Source organism: Nomascus leucogenys, chromosome 2, assembly GCF_006542625.1.
Source record: "Nomascus leucogenys isolate Asia chromosome 2, Asia_NLE_v1, whole genome shotgun sequence".
Taxonomy (NCBI): domain Eukaryota; kingdom Metazoa; phylum Chordata; class Mammalia; order Primates; family Hylobatidae; genus Nomascus; species Nomascus leucogenys.
The window spans coordinates 74,357,828-74,378,139 of record NC_044382.1 but is presented as its reverse complement, the minus strand read 5'-3'; the positions used below and the strand labels follow the sequence as shown (position 1 = coordinate 74,378,139).

Sequence of the window (20,312 nt, the reverse complement as noted above, 5' to 3'; positions counted from 1 at the left end):
GTGGGACAGGGCTGCTGACACCCCTGGCTGACCAAACCCCTTTCCCACACTGAGGGGAGAAAAGGCAGGAGGTTAGGGGCTCCCGAAGGCAGCACTGCTTGTGACAGCACCGCGGGAGTCCTCAGGGCCTGCTCCTAAGGCACACTTTGCACTGGAACCAGAGGCAGCCGGGGAAAGAATAAAGCCACTCCTTAGGAACTGAAATGGAAGACCACCAAGATATATTGTTAAGTAAACAATAATAACCTTCAACCGTGGCATGCCACAATTCCAAAGAAAAGCGGGGCGGGGGAGATCACATGGAGTATTTCTGGAAGGATTCACAAAGAACTTCTCATCACTGGCTACTTTTCCATTTTGAGCCATGTCAGCCTATTACATATCTTAAAAAAACTAAAGGCCAACTTCTAAGTAGGGAGCCATAGAGGGGCCCCAGCTGAGAGGAATGAAGACAACGTTAATGATGACCTGGAGCTGCTCCAGACGCTGGCCATGCTGGGGGCTGTGAACTCAGGGGCTGTGGGGAGGATGAGCTGTGAGTGAGACTCATCCTACCCAGGCCAGGTGGGGGCCCAGCTCCTCCCAGCGATATACTTGGAGGGGCAGGATGCTGTCACTGCAGGCGACTGGTATCTCCCGTTGATGGTGCGCTGCTGGGCCACGGCCTGCTGGGCCAGGCACTTGAGGTTCTCAGAGCTTTCGTTCTCGTGGTTCTCACCCAAAAACAGGAGAGTGAACAGAGGCAGGAAAGGATTAGCTGACCACAACCCACAGGCGCAGTTCTGCCCGCCGGCCCTGTGACAGCCCACCTGGGCCTTATAGATGGTGTCAGATTCCTTCTCCTGCTGCAAGCCCAACCAGAACTCAGCTTTGCTCTCAAAGACCCAAGGAACAAGGTGGTGGCTGCCAGATCTCCCCAGACAGGAATAAGACAGCCAGAGCATGGAGGTTGGGGAGAGGGGTCCACATTCAGACCAGGACTCTCACAGAGACAGGAATGCCACTGGCTTCTGGAAAAGAGTTACTCGTGGTGTGGGAAATTTAACATGGCCAACTCCTAAGCACTAAAAACCAGCAGCACCAACACTCAGGGACTGTGACCTTCACAACCCACCCAGCGACTTCCAAACGCTCCTCAGAACGGCACAGCTCAGCTGGGTCACTGGTTTGACTGCTCACTGGCTTGCAACCAACACAAAGCTCCAGATTCTGCATCTGGGAGCCTGATGGCAGGTGGTTGGGGGATGGGAAAGGGGCTCTAGTGAGTGTGGCCAGAATGAGCTCTTCTTCACTGTCCAGAGCTTCTCCAACGATCCAGCCCCAGAACCACCCAGGGTGCCCATGCCCACAGCAGAGTGCAGCTGGCTGCAGCCTCAGCCTCACAGGGCTGCTCCTCAACTGTGCTCCATGAGGCGTCCACCAGCTCCTGGCACAGGCGACAGAACCTGTGCCTAGGGGTGCAGGGGAAGCTGGCATGGGAGCACTCCTCTGGCAGCTCCTTGTGGGGCACAGGCAGGAAGCTGAGGTCAGGGGCAGTGGGCTCAGGAGGTAGAGAACGTAGTGGCACCTGTCATTGCCAGTGAGGCCCTTGCCCTCAACCGAGAAGAGCTCCGCCTCATCTTCACAATGGCTGAGCATGCAGTTGCTCAGGGTCTTGAGCAGTTAACATGTGCTCCAGCAGATCCAGGCAACACGGGGGCAACACTGCCATCTTGCAAAGTCAGTGGAGCCACAGATGACACTCTGCTCCTGGTCCCACTACAGGATGCCAGGGATGAGGACTTGGAACCTGACCCAGTAGCCGCAGTCATCCACCTCTGCTGTGTTCAGCATGTACAGACCCTCCATGTCCAATGCATTGTGCGAGTGCTCACCATTCAGGTCACTGGTGAATGCTATGGAGGCTGCCACATCCCCGGCAAAGTCCTTGTAGTGGCCACTAACAAAGCCCAGGCTGAAGATGATGCAGCTCCACGTGAACATCTGCAGCTTGGTCTCCTCACTGGGGCTGATGGCCATGCCGATGCCTCCCTGACTCCCATGACGCCCCATGTGGCTGCCACTCTGAAGTTGCTGTGTACCTGGGAGGGACCAAGGCTGGATGGGTGATAGGCCACGCCCCAAAAGCCTCAGGCTACATCCACCTGGCCCAGCTCACCAAGATGGGGGAGGCAACCAGGCCTGCCTTGGGAGCCAGAGACCCTTGCCTCAGTTTCCTTATATTTACAGAAGGGCAAGAAAATCATTTCTACAAAAAACTAAACACTTATGCTTAAGGAGGCGCAGAGTTTGGTGGCTACCAAGGAGTATGAGGGCTGGGGCAGGTTTGGGATCCACCAGTTATGTGCCAGGCAAACCTGGGCAGGTAACTTCAGACCCAGTTTCTTGTCTATACAACGATGATGACGGAAAGTACTGACATTTACAAGAGGTCCAAAAGATTATAGGAAATAATGCTTATAAAGCACTTGGAATCTTCCTGGTGAAGTTAGTACCCAAGAAATTGTGGCTGTTACTTCTTGCATGTTACGCAGTAAGTTTAGGAGAGATTTTTTTTAAAACAATTATTTTTTCCTCATTTCTCTTAGTAACCACACTAATGACTTTTAAGCCCCAGCAAGCTGCAAGTGCTATGTCAATGAGCCCCTGCCCTAGAAGGGCCACGGTTGGGCACCATGTGCTCAGGGGAGGGCCCCATGGCAGTCAGTGGAGGGTGGGAAGCTGGATGGCCCTGGCCACTCAGCCCAGATAGCAGGGAGGACCTTCTCCTCTCAAGGACTCAAAGTCTCAGAGGCCAGAGAAAGGTGCTGGGATGGTCTCGCAGGAAGCAGAAGGCTAGAAGGCCTTGCAGGGCAAATCTGACGGGCCTTCAGGGCACCTGACAGGGCTAGGACTGCCGGCTTCCATCACTTCCCTCCTATGCACAAGAAAACCTTCCAGCAGAAGCCAGGTGGGCCTGAGGCTGTAAGGCTGTCACTCACTCACCAGGGGCTTCGGGCACCTTGAACATGGCTTTTTCTTGAAGCAGCTGCTCAGGTTGGTTCTTGTTGGGCAGGTCCCTCATCATCTGCAACTCCTCGTTCCAGTACTGGGGCTGCAGAGGGACCAGGGAGGGAGACATGGTCTCAGCCTGTGCACTGCAACCTGCTCTGGGAAGTCCCTTCTCCTCTCTCCCCACAGACAGCCCCAGACTCCCCAATGAACAGACCCGTGGCAAGCCTCAGGGAAGTGCACAGAACCCCACCTGGCACCCAGGAAGGAAGGGGGTTCCCAGTGAGGACCAGGCGAGGTCAGTCTCCCATGCAGGAATGTCTCCTCACAGCCCAGCCTCGAGGTGCAGGCGCCTCTCCACACATGCAGTCCACAGTGTGCTCCGTCACAGGGGCCATCCAGCTGCACACCTGGAATGAGGTGGCCCCCTCTCAAACGGGTGGTACTGGACCCCATGGCAAGCAGGGGAAAGGCAGAAGGGGCTTCCCACCAATCTCAGGACCCTGCCACAGGCTCCTTCTTCATTGAGGCCCTCACCTGCTCTGGGTTCTCCTGGCCCTGAGATGCTGTCCTGAAAGGCGAGTCAGAAGCACACGGGCACCACTCCCAGGGCTGCTCTTGCCAGAGCTGCCTCATAGCTCCCTAGAGGGAGACTTGGGCACTGGGGGCCTGGGGACAATTTCCTTGGGCAGAAGCACTGAGTTTGGGCTAGCCAAATCATCCCAGACCCCTGTGTGACATGAGCCAGGGCAGGAGCAGATGGGGCAAAGGCGCTCCCCTTCCCCTGACGCAGGGCACAATGTTCTGTAAAAGGCAGTCAGATCCGGCAGAGCAGACCCCCTGGGAATGGCTTAGGAGGCGGGGGCTGGTGGGCTTGGGGCCGAAGTGACAGGCTGGGGACCTACAAGGAGAAGGTGGTCCCTGAGTGGGTGGCCCTGGTAGGCTGGCAGGGACTCACCGGTTATGGTAAAATCCCCGTGTGGATGTGGTGATGCTGCCTCGCTTGTCCTCGGCTGTGATCACAAACAGGTACACGAGGTCCCTGTGCATCTCGCAGTTCCCAGGGGACAGGCACCAGCCGCTCATGGCAAGCACTTTCAGGGGCTGCAGGAATAGCCAAGCGTGAATGGGCCAGGCCTCCTGGTGTGTGGCCCTCCACCCACCCGGGGACCCTCTTCCTTGCTCCTCCCTGGAGTCCCACCTTTTAGCCACCGTTCTGGGGCTGCAGGGGACACGGTGGCTGTTCCAGTTTCCCTAGCAGGATGTACTTGGGTGGTGTGCAGTCGGTGGGGTCCATCTCCAAGCCTTTCTGCTCCTGCCATCTGTGGGACCTGAGGCTGGTGGTCAGCACACGGGCACCCAGGGCCAGCTGCCTCTAACTGTGGCCCTGGTCTAGGTTCCTCAGGCCCAGGCCCCTCCAGGTAGAAAGGCCTGGCCTTGAGCCCCCTTTGTCAGCCTCTGGCCTCCTTGCTCCCTGCCCCTCTGCCCCCTACCCAATCTCTGGCCCCAGTGCCTCTGCACCTCCCAGGCCACTGTCAGTGAAGATGCTCAGGAAGGACAAGGAGCTGCGTCACCTGGGTCCAGGCTCCTGAGCAGTCTCAGATGTGGCACTCGTCACTGTGGGCCTTGTACACTGTGCAGGGCTCTGTCAGGAACAGGAGAGGGGCAGGTGTTACCAGGGCCCTGCACCCTGGAACAACCCACCCAGCTTAGAAAATAGTTGGCAAGGAAACTCCATGGATAATTTTAATTTTCAACTTTAGGCTTCCATTTTCAAATTCCACTATGGACACATAAGCTAGAGTTTGGTTTCAATACACACGTGTGTGTGCATGCACCTACACACACACACAAACAAACACACACACACACACACACACACACACACACACACACACACCCTGGCTTGCTGAGGGCAAGAATCCTTGATTGCAAAGAACCTCCTGCCAGTTGCTTCTGAAGCACACACAGGCTTTGGGGAGCCCACAAGGCTTCCTGCATTTTGTGTGCTAGTGTCTCGGGTGGGCAGGGCCTTCGGTGCTGCGGGGCCTCTGCAGCCTCGCCCTGCTCTCCTGGGGCAGCCTTCATGCAGGGGTGGCCTGAGAACTTTCTAGGGCTGCCAAATTCAACATCCCCATTGAGTTTCATGGGATTTTAATGGTCATTGTTTTGGGGGAGGGGAGAGGTTGTGATGAACTGTGGGCCCCCTTGAGCTACAGACCTTTTCCACAATTGCTCTTAATAAGTAGTCAGGCCCTGGGAACCTGAGTGCTTCACCCAGGGAACTTGAGTCTATGGAAGCTTTTATTTGACAACCAAGCCAGATTCACCACACCAGATGATGGTGCTTCTTGGAGCCGACTTCCCCACTCAAGGACTGTGAAACTTTATTTAGTTTCTTTAGGAAACTAAGCATTCATCTCTTCATAATTTAATAGGGCTGATTCCAAGCCCTACCTTCATACTGCCTTTCTTTTCAGAATTTCAACTGTTTTTTCACCCCTGGGCCATGAAGTTAGAGAGTGCAGGTATGATGCCCTGAAAAGCAGACCTGTGCTCCAATCCCACCTCTACATGCTTGTCTGCGACACAGAGGCCCCAGCTGGGGCAGTGAAGTGTTGCCTGGCCCTGCTTACAGGGGCCCTCCCTGGGCAGGCAACCCAACTTCTGGACCAACCTTCCACCACGTGGAGCAGCAAACCTGCCTGCAGCCCTGCCATGCTGCGCAGCTCTGAGATGTGGTCCAGCGTGCTGCCACCCAGGTGCAGTGAGAAGTGATGTGGCGACATGGGTATTCATGGTCCATGAACACCTGGTGGATCTCCAGCACCGTCTCCTGCAGGGACACCGGCCAGGGAGAAGGCCCAGACCACCCTAGTGAGAGGCCACAAGGTAGGGAGCAAGGACATACCCCTTTCCCCAGCCCAGAACACCTGGGTCCTGAGAATAAATGTTTCAAATACTCAGTTTCCCACTTTTGGGCTTTTACATTCCAGGCCCTGTCCATATACAGCATGCCCATCGGCACCTGTGTGCCTAAATGCAGGACAGAGCCCGGCCCCACCGACTCTTCCTGCAGCCTAAGAGCAACCCCCGAGCAGAGGAGAGGGAGATGGAAGAAAGGGGGAGGGGGAACGGCAGGCTTGCTCTTGCCCTTGCCTAGTGCCAAGGGCTGAGTGCCCCAGGGCAAATGGCCTTTTCCTTCCTGAAGGGGTGCTCCAGGGCCCAAGCCTGTGAGCAGAGAGGACATGAGAGGGCCTTGCCCGGCTCCCCACCAAGTTACCAGCCTGCAAGTCCTCTGGGTTGGTTCTGTCCTTGGAGAACACCCAATACCACCCCCCAGGCCCCGGTGACAGATGGTAAGGTCATGGCCCAGAGAGAGGTGACTTGCCTGAGGGCACAGAGCGAGGCGTCCTGGGACCTGACACTACCCACCCGCTACCACTCCTCTCCCTGAACAGGGCTGGTAGGCCCAAATGGTAGCTGTCCTCTAGCAATAAGGCAGTAACTGAACCCGGACTCCAATCCCACATTAGCAGAGTGACCTCAGGCAGGGCCCAGGGCCCTCCATTTCCTGCCTACAGCACGGGGCCAGGAGGAGCCAGGGCAAGGTTGGGTTTTCCAGCCTCATCCTCCCTAACAGGCTCAAGCCCTGGTCCCCAGCTCCCCTCCTCTGTCATACCTGCGGGTAAAGGGTTCACTCTTGGGGCCAGGATCTCCACAGAACAGCCTAAATCTTGAATGGTGACTTCTATTTGGTGGTGTCATCTCCTGGCTTGGCCTCATCCAGCCCATGTTCCCAGGATGGCTCAGCCTCCTCCTTCCTCCTTCAGGCTCCTCCTTCTTCAGGCTCTCCAGGCAGTTCCCACTCAAGAACATGAGTGATGGTGGCTCTAGGGGTGACAAGAAAGGCACTGAGTTGGATGGGCATTGCTGGTGAGGGAGGACTGTCCACCTCACCCCACATGGGTGGGCACAAGTCATATGGAACGGTGTCCGCATGCCCTCCCGAGGCTCGGCTCCACAGTCCCAGCTCACCCTCGGTGAGCCTGCAGGCCGCCGCCTTCTCCCTTTCACATCCTGTGCCTTCATCCTCGACTGCTCCTTGGCCCACCACAGTCTGGCTTCCACCTGAGCTCACTGTCCAAACCACTCTCCCCACATCACCAAGGCCACCCTCAGGGCCAAGCCCCAGGGGCTTCTCCAGCCCAGGTACATCCGTCCACTCAGCAGCACCCAGGCCACCGCTCATTTCCTCTCCTCCTCCCTGACCAATGCCACACCCTCGTCCCTCCCTCTCCAGCTCCATCCTCTTCCTCCAGTCCTGAGCTGGGAGTGTTGGGCCCCCCCGGCCTCTCCTCATTCTCACCTCACCCTCTCCCATGGCTTCAAAGGTGCTCCCATTTCCCAGCTCTCATAGCCAGTCCTGGCCTCAATCAGACCTTTCAGACCAAGGAGACAGCTGTTTCCTGGGCATCAACATGTAGCTCTCCCTACAGTATCATGGAAGACCCATCCTGCAGGGATGAAATTCATCTTCCTCCACAAACTGGTCTCTGCTGTGTGAAGGCCCCCCACCACTTATCTAGTCACCCAACCTCAATCTCCCATCTCCTATTTCAAGAATGCCCCTTGGAACCCTTCTAAGAAGCACACTGCTCACAAAACCAAGCTGCTTTTTTTTTTCTTGAGACGGAGTCTTGCTCTGTTGCCTAGGCTGCAGTGTGGTGGCGTGATCTCGGCTCACTGAAACCTCCGCCTCCTGGGTTCAAGAGAGTCTCCTGTCTCAGCCTCCCAAGTAGGTGGGATAGGCGTGTGCCACCACGCCCAGCTAATTTTTGTATTTTTAGTAGAGACGGGGCCATGTTGGCCAGGCTGGTCCTAAGCTCAGGTGATCCGCCTGCCTCAGCCTCCCAAAGTGCTGGGATCACAGGCGTGAGCCACCACACCCAGCCAAAATCAAGCTGCTTAAGCCAGTGCTCTCAGGCGCCAGCCCAAAGGCAACCCCAGCTCCTGCTGGCTCCTCCACTTAGGTCTACATTCCCCAAACCACAGAGGACTGAGAATACCTGAAACCTGCCCTCCCACCTCTCTGCTTTTCCATGCTGCCCCTGACATCTCAGTCTGTCGGCCAAACACTGACTCATCCTTCAAGGCCTAGGTGAAAGTGTCTACAGGTAGACTATTGCTGCCCACCTGCCGCCCATCCTCCTTCCCAGAGATCAGTGAATGAAGGATGTGGAGCCCCAGAAGGAGGGAACTATGTCTTCTGATCTGTTCACAGCCTTGACCTCCAAAGTTTAGATGTAGATGGAGTAGAATAAAGGCAAACTTCTTTGTTTTGCAATTTGGCCTTGGCCCTAATGGTCAGGCTGCATCTGCTTGAAATCTACCATAAAGAGCAAATAGTTGATAACGTTGTGAATTGCAGAGGGGAAGCTGGCAGTTGAGAATCAGGGGAAGGAAGTGAAAATTTAGAATTTTACTGAAAGCCTTAGAAGAATTAGGTTGGGGGAAGGGGGTGGTGGATTTGAGACCCTGCTTGCCATACATTTGCAAAATGCAGGGAAAATCAGTCCCCCTGTGGGGTGTTAAAATAATTAAATGGGAGGCAATTAGGCTGAAGTGGCTGTAGTGCCCTGGGTTTCTACCTAAGAAAACCAAAACGTAACTCATGCATTTCTTAGAAATAACTTAAAGGAAAACAAAACAGTCTTAACCAACCACAAACCACCAATTAACCTTTGATTACCTAATCAGGGAATTTCCGCCTGGACAGTTCAAATAAGGGGACTACATAACTGTAGCCAATCAATTACTGAATTGGTTTTGTTTCCTCATGCACCTTATTAAACCCTTTCCTTCAAGCCCCTCCGGTGGACCCCAAACCACAATCCATGGTTGTGGCTTCCTGATTCATGGGTCGTTATTTGCTCAAATAAAATCTTTAACGTTTTAACCAAACCTCGGTTTAATTTTTAACAAAAGAAAGAAAGGACTGCGGACCCCACGAACCACAGCTCCTCCCACGCCCGAACCCCGAGCCGGGGTTCTCCGGTAAGTTCCCTCCCGTCATCACCGCAAAACGCGGGGAGACACGGGGCTGCGGGCGCGAAACTGCCCAGAGAGGGCTCAGGGCAGGGCCAAGGTCGTCGCGCAGGGACGGGACGAGGCGCCCGAGGTCCCAGCTGCCGGCCGAGCCGCACCGTGCGACCGAGGAGACTCCGGGCCCCGACCCCGGAGCCGCCAGGGGGAGGCCCGGTTCCCAGCCGACCCCTGCCGCGTCTCGGGAAGCTCAGCCCCGCAGACTCACCATCTCGCGGCTTCAGGAGCGTCCCAGTATCCTATCTAGGGACCGTCCAGTACCTGCAGGTCACACGGCAAAGGAGGCTGCGGAATGAAGGAGAAAGAGCAGGGTACACAGATCAAGCAGGGAAGCGCACCTGGGAGAGGAAAAGGCCAGCCTAGAACACAGGAAGTGCGCCCCCTTTTTCGGCTGCGGGCCTGATTGGACAGGGTCGACAACGGCGCCGCTGAATGGATAGGGCTCCAGGTCCCGCCCCCTTACCCCCGAGTGACAGGAGATGCGATCACAGGTGTGGCTGAATGAGGCCTGAATGAATGATTGTCTGCAGCCCTTTTCAGGCAGGGCTGACTCCCTGTGCTGGGACCTGGGGCTGCCCCGGACATTGGTATTTAACTTTGCTCATAAGATTATATCAATTTATGAGTAATATAGGTAATATGTAAAATTGAAAATTATATAATAACGATTCTTTTAAAATTTCAGATTTCATAACCTTCATGGCCTCTGGTCCCTTGAGGAGGCAGCATGAGATTTGAAAATGGAGGGAGTCCTCTAAGTCAGAAATGTCCCTAGGAATAAAATTGAGCCGCATGTGTCATTTACAGTAGTCTAGTGGCATCATGAAAGGAAAACAGGTAAAATTGATGGTAATACCTTAACCCGATATATCCAAAATATTATCACTCAAATATGTGAGCAATATGAAATTATTAATGTAGACCACCAGAGAATGCTTCTAAAGTTTGGGGTACTAAATCTTGTAAAGTCACTCTGTATTTAAACTTCTAGCACATCTCAGTTCCAACCAGCTCTATCCAAAGAGCTCAGCAGCCCCACGTGGGCAGTGGCTTCCGCATTGAAGAGCAGATCTAAGGGCACTTGCGCGTCTAACCTCAGGGAAGTCGAGGGCCTGGACCCCCTTTCCTGCCAGACGAGAGTGAATACCCTCATCCTGCCCATCTCTTTCCTCACGCCCAAGGATGGGAGAGGCAGTGCCCAGTGAGAGAGCCAGGGCTGCAGGCAGGAGGTGTCCGCAAGTCTACCACTGCTGCCCACCTGCTTCTGGGCAGGGCTTCCTCACCCTTCCAAAGGTCAGACAGTGAATGAAGAGTGTCAGGCTTCAGGAGGAAACCCCTGACTTCAGATCTGTCTACAGCCTTGACCTCCAAAGTTTGGATGTGGAGGGAATAAAGGCAAACTTTTTATTTTGCAATTTGCCCTTGGCCCTGATGGTTAGGCTACAGCGGGCTGTTTCCTCCTATGGTGTGGGGACTGTATGAGTTTAAGCACCAAGCATGTCAACATGCATTTCTGTATAATTTATCCCTATCCAACAAGAGGTGCCACTTTAAATAAAGGGAAAAGCAAATCAATACCTTATACAGTGCCTTCTGTTTGCCGGGTAACAACAAGTAGTAACCAACCTGTCATTTGAATCCTGGCAACCTGACTGCAGGTGTATGTATCAGTTAGCTATTGCTGCATAAAAAACCACCCTAAACCTTATTAGCTCATGATTGGGATGGTCAGTCATTTAGGCTGGACTCAACTGGGCCATTCTTCTGGTCTCAGCTGGGCTCCTTCAGGCGTGTGTGGTCCAGCTGCTGGTTGACTAAGTGGCTCTGCTTCTGGGTGTCAGTTGGGGCACCTTGGTTTTCCTCCCCAGTGGGATCTCATCCTCCAGCAGGCTAACATGTGCTTGTTCTCATGGAGATGGCAGGGTTCTAAAAGAAAAAGCAGAAGCATTCAAGGCCTTACGTCCCTAGACCCCAAACTGTCACACTGCCACATTGATAGCTTTCTGTTGCCCAGAGCAAATAAGGCCAGCCCGGATCCAAGCGTCAGGAAATAGATTCTGCCTCTATGTTGGAGCAGCTGTAAAAGCATGTTCCAAAGGGCATGGACACCAGAGCCATTTTGCAATCAGTATCATTCTGCCTTTTCTTACAGCAAGGTTTATATAACTGTTCCAAGTCAAGGAACATGTCCAAAGCGCTACAGCTACTAAGTGGCTGGACTGGGACTCTGGATCAACTTTGCCTGACTCCAAAGCCCATGTACCTCCATAGACCTCACAACTCAAGCAGCTTCCCTAGGCCTTTGAGATCCTGAAGCATATGGACTAATAAAAAAAAAATATAGTGTGTACACTTGCCAGCATCTTTTGAGATGCTCATCCTTCTAGTAGGATTCTTCACAATTAGGAGTAATCCCCACCAGAGAATGCTTCTGAAATGTCTTGGAAACATTTAGATTAACTTGGGAAAATAGCTGACAGCTGAGTTTAAAAAATCAAGGCATAACTTTTTCATTTCTTACCATAGGAGAGATCTGAAAACACATATAATGCACGAACATGTGTGCAAATTATTTTCATCCCCGTTCGTTATTTGTAGGCTGTTTATGATTTTTAATACAGACTAAATTAAACTACTGTTTCTAAAACAACCTTTTACTCTGAAAGCAAGAGACACAAAGGTAGATCTGCCAAGAAGACATTTCCTCCTGCCTCAATTTAGCCAAACAGCTGAGTACGTCTTAAAGTCAGCCTTCGATTTCTAACAAGTCAAGCTGTTTGCCAAGACCTCAATCAGATCATAAGAGTGCTTCAGCTACTTCATCATCCTAGAAGGTTGACCAGACAGATCGAAGCTCTGGGGGTGGAGTGGTGAGAGGACCCGCACTAACAGGTGAGCAGCCATAGGTCCATAGATGAGTCATTCATTAGGTGGGGTGTTTTGGGGTCCTGATATTTATGACACAATTAATGTCTATATTACTAAATGTAAATTTTAAAACATTACAAATAATAAATCTACATATGAACTGAACATGTCAGCAATTACAATTATTGTTATTCATCATTATTCTAAATGCGATCATTATTATTACCACAATTAGAAAGAGTGGTTGTGATTGTTGTTGCTGCTGCTGCTGCTGTTGCTGGAGGGATTGTGATAAAAACACTGGGTAAGGCTCTGCTGCCTCCTCCACCTGTGGCATCGGGAGCTGCTGGCTCACTAGTTTGGTGCACACTCTGGACCTCTTTGGTGAAGCAGCAGCTGAAGAGACTTCAGGCTCTGCCATGGCAGAGAAAGAGCCTGAGTCAAAGGCCGAGAGCAGAATCCTATGAATTTGAAAGTGGCAGGTAGGATGGTCCCGGGATGCAGTTGATGGTGAAGAGGCGCACACCACTTAGTGAATGAGTGAAAGCCTTTGGTGAAGGCAGAGTTTGTCCATGACACAGATCAGATTCCACTTTGACTGGGGCCAATCAGTGAAACAGACACATCTGCAGAACTGGAAATGGAGGACAAAGATTCAGTTGATGTGTTCTGGAAGCAGACAAGAGTGTCTACTGAGAACACACTCACTGCTTCACCCCAGAACTCTGTTCCTACAGACATTCTCATGTGGAAAACTGCAATATGGTTCCACCACCTCTGACTGGTCCAGTATTCCTTTCTCTATTCTTCACTTTCTCCTTCCTCATTCCCTTACTGTACATAAATTATCAAGTGTAGCTGCACAAGCATATTGATGATTTTGTTTGCTTGCTTGGTTGATTGTACTGAATGGCCACCAGTTTGTGTTGAGTGATTTCCAATGGACACAAGGTGAGGGAAAACACTGATTCTGGAAAAAGACTCCCTTTCTCCACCAGGGGATGCTCACTTACCTCTTATCTCTATGTTCCAGGACTTCAACAACAACATAACAAACATAATGATCCTTAACGCTTGTTGCAGGGAGAAGAAAAAAACATAATAATCTTTACATACATTGTTCGATTGGAGAATTTTGTTTTTGAAATATCCCGTTGTGAAACTATGGACAATTTCATAACTTTTTAAAATGTAGCTGTTACACATAGGGCAAATCTGTCCTTACACAGGACTAAGTGACACATACAAGAACAGAATGAATCCCAGATATGTTCCTCTTCAAATCAGGCATCTGGTTGTTTAAACATACGTCTCGTGTAAAATATATATATTTTAAAACGTATATAAATGGAAACATGAAGTTCCTCTGGCCACCAAGTAGGTTGGTTGGACTCAAAATGAGGTAGAAGGAGTTTCTGTCTGCAATACATTTGAAGTCCTCCTGGGAACCAGGGAACTGTCCACATCCTCTGAAGCTAGCCCCCTCCTCTTCTGCCTGGGGCAGGGTGCCCTGTGAGATTCCCATGTCCTGACCCAGGAGGTATATGGAGGGTGGGAGGTTGTCGGTCTCACACCCAGGCAGACATCCCTAGCCCAGGACTCTCTGGAAGGTATTCCCAGAGTCCCTGTAAGCTGCCAGGGTGACACCCTTCCGGAAAAGTTATAGAGGTGAATTGTGCTTGGGGCTCAGTCCATGGGTGATACCAAGCCACTTTGCACCCTAGATAGAGGGCAACACATGTAATGCAACTGCAAACTATAGTAAAGCTGTGTGTGTGTGTGTGTGTGTGCATGTGTGTGTGTGTGTGTGTGTGAGAGAGAGAGAGAGAGAGAGACAGAGTCTCACTCTGCTGCCCAGGCTGGAGCACAGTGGTGTGATCTCAGCTCACTGCAACCTCCACCTCCCAAGTAGCTGGGATTACAAGTGCCCACCATGATGCCCAGCTAATTTTTGTATTTTTAGTAGAGATGGGATTTCACCATGTTGGCCAGGCTGGTCTTGAACTCCTGACCTCAGGCGATCCACCCACCTCGACCTCCCAAAGTGCTGGGATTACAGGCCTGAGCCACTGCTCCCAGCCCAAACTACATTAAAGCTCTATCTGCTGACAAAATCTGAGAGCCAGGAAATGGGATGTCCTCTTTATGCTTCGAAGGAAACGAGAACAGGCTAGAAGTGGTTGGTGCATGTGTTCATGACTGCCATTGTCAGGGTGAGTGGAGAAGTGCATGAGTTTAGAAAAGGACTGTGCCGCATGACAAGCTGGAGGGGGTGTGACAGGGGAAGACTATAATAAACAAAATGTGTAAAGTAAAATGGAAGTTCCACTCATGGAAACATAGAACATTCTTTCCTCACAGTGAAGAAAACAGAAAGAAAAAAGAAACCTGAAAACTCGCTTTATTTTAAGTAGAAAAAAATCTATAATCAAACCCTAATTATGCTATGGATGGCATATCTCTGCTTTCATGCAATAATTGGATGAAATCTGCTATGAGTACATCGTCCCAATTGGCTAAAGCAAGCTTGTCCAACCCACAGCCCATGGACCACATGGGACCCAGGATGGCTTTCAGTGTGGCCCAATACAAATTCGTAAACTTCCTTAAAACATTATGAGTTTTTGTTTTTGTTTGCAATTTTTATTTTTAGCTCATTAGCTATTATCAGTGTTAGTATATTTTATGTGTGGCCCAAGACAATACTTCTTCTTCCAACGTGGCCCAGGGAAGCCAAAAGATTAGACATCCCTGTGCTACAGGGTTCTAGAAAAATAAGTGATATGGTTTGGCTCTGTGTCCCTACCCAAATCTCATCTCGAATTGCAATCCCCACTTGTCAAGGGAAGGACCTGGTGGGAGGTGATTGGATCATGGGGGCATTTTCCCCCATGCTGTTCTCACAATAGTGAGTGAATTCTCACCAGAGTTGATAGTTTCAAAGTGTGTGCTTCCTGTCTCTCTCTCTCCTGCTGCCTTGTGAGAAAGGTGCTTGCTTCTCCTTCACCTTCCACCATGATTGTAAGTTTCCTGAGGCCTCCCCAGGAAACAGTTAATTGAACTGAGTCAATTAAACCTCTTTTATTTATAAATTATCCAGTCTCAGGTAGTATCTTTGCAGCAGTGTGGAAATGGACTAATAAAAAAAAATAGTGTGTACACTTGCCAGACATATGAAACTCAATTTCCATGAATTACTATGAGAAAAAAACAAATTAACTAGATTGAATCAGTGATGGGACTGATCACTCCTGGGATGAAATACACTCGAATAGATTAAAATGTTGCTTGCAGTGTGTGTGTGTGTGTGTGTGTGTGTGTGTATGTGTGCATGCTTGTGTGTGTGTTGTGGGCGTGTGTGTAGTGTGGTGTGCGTGTGTGTAGTGTGTGCGTGCATGTGTGTGTAGTGTGTATGTAGTGTGTGTGTTTGTGTGGTGCGTGTGATGTGTGTACTCTGGTGTGTGTGGTGTTTGTGGTGTGTCTGCATATGTGGTGTGTGTGTAGTGTAGGGTTGTGTGCATGTGTGGTGTGTGTGGTGTGCATGCATGTGTGTGTGGTGTGTGCAGTGTGTTTGTTATGTATGTGTGTAGTGTGTGTGGTGTGCATGTGTACTGTGGTGTATGTGGTGTGTTTTGTGTGCACATGTGTGTGGTGTGTGTGCGTGTGTGTAGCGTTTAAGTGTGTAATATATGTGTGTAGTGTTTAAGTGTGTAATATATGTGTAGTATGTGTATGTAGTGTGTGGTATACGTGTGTGGTGTGTGTGTATGTGGGGTGTGTGTGGTTTTTTTTTTTTTTTTTTGGTGACAGAGTCTCGCCCTGTCACCCAGGTTGGAGTGCAATGGTGCAATCTCGGCTCACTGCAACCTCCAGCTCCTGGGTGCACATGATTCTCCTGCCTCAGCCTCCCGAGTAGCTGATATTACAGGCATCCACCGCCACACCCAGCTAATTTTTTACTTTTAATAGAGACGGGGTTTCACCATGTTGGCCAGGCTGGTCTTGAACTCCTGACCTCGTGATCCACCCTCCTCGGCCTCCCAAAGTGCTGGGATTACAGGCATGAGGTGTGTGGTGTTTTTGGGTGTCTGGTGTGTGTGCGTCTGTGTGCACATACGTGTGTGGTGTGTGTATGTGTGTGTGGTGTGTGTGTGGTGTGCGTGTGTTTGTGCATGCATGTGTGGTGTGCGGTGTGTGTGTGTATGTGGTGTGCATGTATGTTTGTGTGCATATGTGTGTGGTGTGTGTGGTGTGTTTGTGTGCATATGTGTGTTGTGTGTATGTGCATGTGTGTGTGGTGTGTGGTTTGTGTGGGGGGCGTTGTGTGTGGGGGTGTGCATGCGTGTGTGTGTGGTGTGTGTACGGTGTTTGTGTATGTGTCATGTGTGTGCTTGTGTGTACTGTGGTGTGTTTGCCACTGAGTACCAGAAACGCTGCCTGCTTGAACTAAAGAAAATGCTCTGAGTTTTTTATAAAGTACCACCCTATGGAACCCAGAATCCTCCCACCTAGTAGGTGGCTCTTCAACCTCAGGTTTCAGTCTCAGTTCCTTGGAGAGCAGCCACCCAGCAGACCAAGTGCAGTGGGTGGGGAACATGGTGGGGGATGCCAAGGTTTTTCTAGAGGGCCAGGCCCTAATTTGGGAGAATTCTGTGAAAGAATGCATTCCCACCCACAGCCAGGAGCTAAGTCCTGATTTGGGCTCCAGAGGCAAGGTGATATAGCTTCTCACCCCTCTGCTTTCTTCCCCACTCTGAAGGTGATCACCAGGTGGCAGCTGAAGATCAAAGATAAATATCACTAGACAGAACAGGCTGTCTTTTTTTTTCAATTGAAAAAAAATTATTATATATTTATGAGATACAATGTGATGTTTGATATATGTAAACACTATGGAAAGATTCAATCAAGCCAATTAACATAGCCATCCACTCAGCAATTTAGCATCTTTTTTGTTGTGAGAATATTAAAAATTTAATATTGTGATTTTTAAATGTACAATTCATTATTAACTGTGTTCGCCATGCAGTGCAATAGAACACACTTATTCCTCCAGTCTAAATAAAAGTTTGTATCCTTCCATAAACATCTTCTTTCTCCGTATTCCTCCTGTCCCCCTGACCCAGCCTCTGGTCACCACCTTTCTAGTCTCTATTCTCTGTTTCTGTGAGATCAACCTTTTTGATTCCACATATAGGTGAGATCATTCAGTATTTGTCTTTCTATGCCTCATTTACTTCACATAGCAGAATACCCTCTGGTTAAATCCAAGATATCACAAATGACATAATTTCCCTCTTTTTAATGGAAAAATAGTTCTCCATTATGTATATACACCACGTTTTCTTTTCTATTCTTTCTTTCTTTCTTTTTTTTTTTTTTGAGACAGGGTCTTGCTCTGTTGCCCAGGCTGGAGTGCAATGGCATGATCTCAGCTCACTGCAACCTCCTCCTCCTGGGTTCAAGCGATTCTTCTGCCTCAGCCTCCTGGGTAGCTGGGATTACAGGTCCCCACCACCATGCCCAGCCAATTTTTGTATTTTTAGTAGAGACGGGTGTGTTGGCCAGGCTGGTCCTGAACTCCTGACTTCAAGCCATCTGCCCGCCTTGGCCTCCCAAAGTGTGGGATCACAGGCATGAGCCACTGTGCTCAGCCCACATTTTCTATATTCATTCATCCATTGATGGACACTTGGGTTGCTTCCATATCTTGATTATTGTCAGTAATGCCAGAATAACCATGATGGCAAATATCTCTCTTCAATATACTAATTTAAATTCTTCTTGATATATACCACAAAAGTGGAATTGCTAGATCATAGGATACATAGGATACTTTTTTTTTTTTGATGGAGTCTCACTCTGTCACCAGGCTAGAGTGCTGTGGTGCTATCTCGGCTCATTGCAACCTCCGCCTCCCGGATTCAAGGGATTCTCCTGCCTCCGCCTCCTGAGTAGCTGGGATTACAGGCATGTGCCACCTTGCCTGGCTAATTTTTGTATTTTTAGTAAAGATGGGGTTTCACTATGTTGGCCAAGATGGTCTTGATCTCTTGACCTTGTGATCTGCCCGCCTTGGCCTCCCAAAGTGCTGGGATTACAGGCATGAGCCACCGCGCCTGGCCAGGATACTTTTATTTCTAGTTTTTTGAAGAACGTCCATACCATTTTCAGAATGGCTGTACTACTTTACATTCCCACCAATAGGGTACAAGGGTTTCCTTTCCTCCACATCCTTGCCAACACTTGAAATCATTAGTCTTTTTGATAAGAGCCATTCTAACAGGCCTGAGGTGATATAATTAACACTGCTTTCCTTTCTTCTCAATTAAGTGGTCAGAATTTTGTATTTAATGTCTTTAAATGGCCTCACACCTATAATCCCAACACTTTGGGAGGCTGTGGCAGGCGGATCACCTGAGGTCAGGAGTTCGAGACCAGCCTCACCAACGTGGTGAAACCCAGTCTCTACTAAAAATACAAAATTAGTTAGGCGTGGTGGTGCTTGCCTGTAATCCCAGCTACTCAGGAGGCTGAGGCAGGAGAATCACTTGAACCTGGGAGATGGAGGTTGCAGTGAGCCAAGATCGCACCATTGCACTCCAGTCTGGGCAGTAAGAGTGAAATTCCATCTCAAAAAAAAAAAAATGGCCTCAAACTCCCACTGAAAATGATTTCTCATGGCATTAGCATAATTTCAGACTACTCATCAGAATGATAAAGTCCCATGTGAGATGACCTGCAGTGGGGAGGGCAGGGAGAAAGCTGCAGCTAGAACAGACAAAGGAGAAGGCCTGGGATGCCTGTGGAGCTGGTGGTGAAACTTGTGAACCCCAAGTACATGAGATGGGTCTCAGTCAATTTAGAAAGTTAATTTTGCCAAGGTTAAGGATGCGTGCCTGTGACACAGCTTCAGGAGGTCCTGATGACATGTGCTCAAGGTGGTCAGGGCAGAGCTTGGTTTTATACATTTTTAGGGAGAAATGGGATATTAATCAATCTATGTAAGATGAACATTGGTTCAGTCCTGAAAGGCAGGACAACTCAAAGCAAAGGCATGACAAACAGTTGCATTCTTTTTTTTTTTTTTTTTGAGACAAAGTCTTGCTCTTGTCACCCAGGTTGGAGTGCAATAGCACCATCTCAGCTCATTGCAACCTCCGCCTCCCAGGTTCGAGCGATTCTCCTGCCTCAGCCTCCCAAGTAGCTGGGATTACAGATGCCTGCCACCACGCCCAGCTAATTTTCATATTTTTAGTAGAAAATATGAAAATAACTTTCAGCCTCTCTCCCTCCTCAGAGGTTGGGGTGGGGCTAAGAAATGGTCTGTTAGACTGAAATTGTATCTACAGGCAAGAGACCGTATCATCCAGGTGAAGAAGTGGCATTGCTTCTACCTGTGGAGAGAGGACGCCTGTTCGCAGGCTGCAACACTGATTCTGTGGTGCAAGAATTCTGCTGGCTTCATTTTCGAATTCTCTCCAGTTCCTCTCTGTCTGTTAAATCAGTGAAAGGTAAATAAATATTGGGACCCCAAAATCACCCGTCTAAAGGGAAAAGTCAAGGTGGGAACTGCTTAGGGCAAACCTGCCTTCTATTCAAAGTCATCCCTCTTCTCACTGAAAAAAATGCGTATCTTGTTGCCACCTCTGGAAAGGCTAATTAGAAACAAAAGGTGGCTCAGACCTGTAATCTCAGCAGTTTGGGAGGCCAAGGTGGGCGGATCACCTGAGGTCAGGAATTCGAGGCCAACCTGGCCAACATGATGAAACCCCGTCTCTACTAAAAATACAAAAATTAGCCAGGTGTGATGGCAGGTGCCTGTAATCCCAGCTATTTGGGAGACTGAGACAGGAGAATCGCTTGAACCCAGGAGGAGGAGGTTGCAGTGAGCCAAGACTGCACCACTGCACTCCAGCCTGGGCAATAAAGCAAGACTCCATCTCAAAAAAAAAAGAAAAAGAAAAGGAAAAAAGAACTGAATTATACAACTCCCAGGCTATTGATTCAGAGAAATCTCCATACATTTTGGTGACAGAAGTCACAGAAGTATTCTGTATTGATTGTCAAGTGAGGAAAAAGGAAAAACACTTTGGTTGATTTATTTTTTCTATATCTCTCTGAGTTAGAAAAGTGAAAAATAAGGTGAGGATGTGTATATATTAATGACAAAAGTTGTTCAAGAGAAAGATGTGGCAAACTGGCATCTACAAAGGAGAAGTGGTTTTGATGAACTTACCCCAAGAAATGTGGAGAAACAGTTCCAAGCAACACATTCTATTGGAGCAGACAGTCGTGTTTGTGAACATCTCCGTGGGCGGTTCTCACATGCAGCCTGGGTTGAGATC

The 20,312-nt window shown here is 49.8% G+C and overlaps 1 protein-coding gene across 2 annotated transcripts; it reads right to left on the bottom strand.

Annotated features, from left to right (window-relative positions):
- Positions 1–204: 204 nt before the first annotated feature.
- LOC105739405 (clustered mitochondria protein homolog) lies at positions 205–4,091 on the bottom strand. Of its 2 annotated transcripts, XM_030797702.1 has the most exons (4): positions 3,950–4,091; positions 3,245–3,401; positions 2,986–3,094; positions 205–2,081 (listed from the first exon to the last, which is right to left on the bottom strand). In XM_030797702.1, exons 3-4 carry the CDS (start codon positions 3,065–3,067, stop codon positions 1,759–1,761), a joined length of 405 nt encoding a protein of 134 aa, XP_030653562.1. In that variant the 5' UTR covers positions 3,068–3,094; positions 3,245–3,401; positions 3,950–4,091; the 3' UTR covers positions 205–1,758. The 2 variants fall into 2 exon arrangements, with proteins under 2 accessions (XP_030653562.1, XP_012360715.2); XM_012505261.2 differs by lacking the exon at positions 3,245–3,401.
- Positions 4,092–20,312: the final 16,221 nt, after the last annotated feature.

Excerpts from the sequence above, each read along its gene's own strand:
- LOC105739405 (XM_030797702.1), bottom strand. The coding sequence starts at position 3,067 with ATGATGAGGGACCTGCCCAACAAGAACCAACCTGAGCAGCTGCTTCAA. Across the intron at positions 2,082-2,985 it reads CAAGGTGCCCGAAGCCCCTG|GTACACAGCAACTTCAGAGT; the intron begins GTGAGTGAGTGA and ends GGTCCCTCCCAG.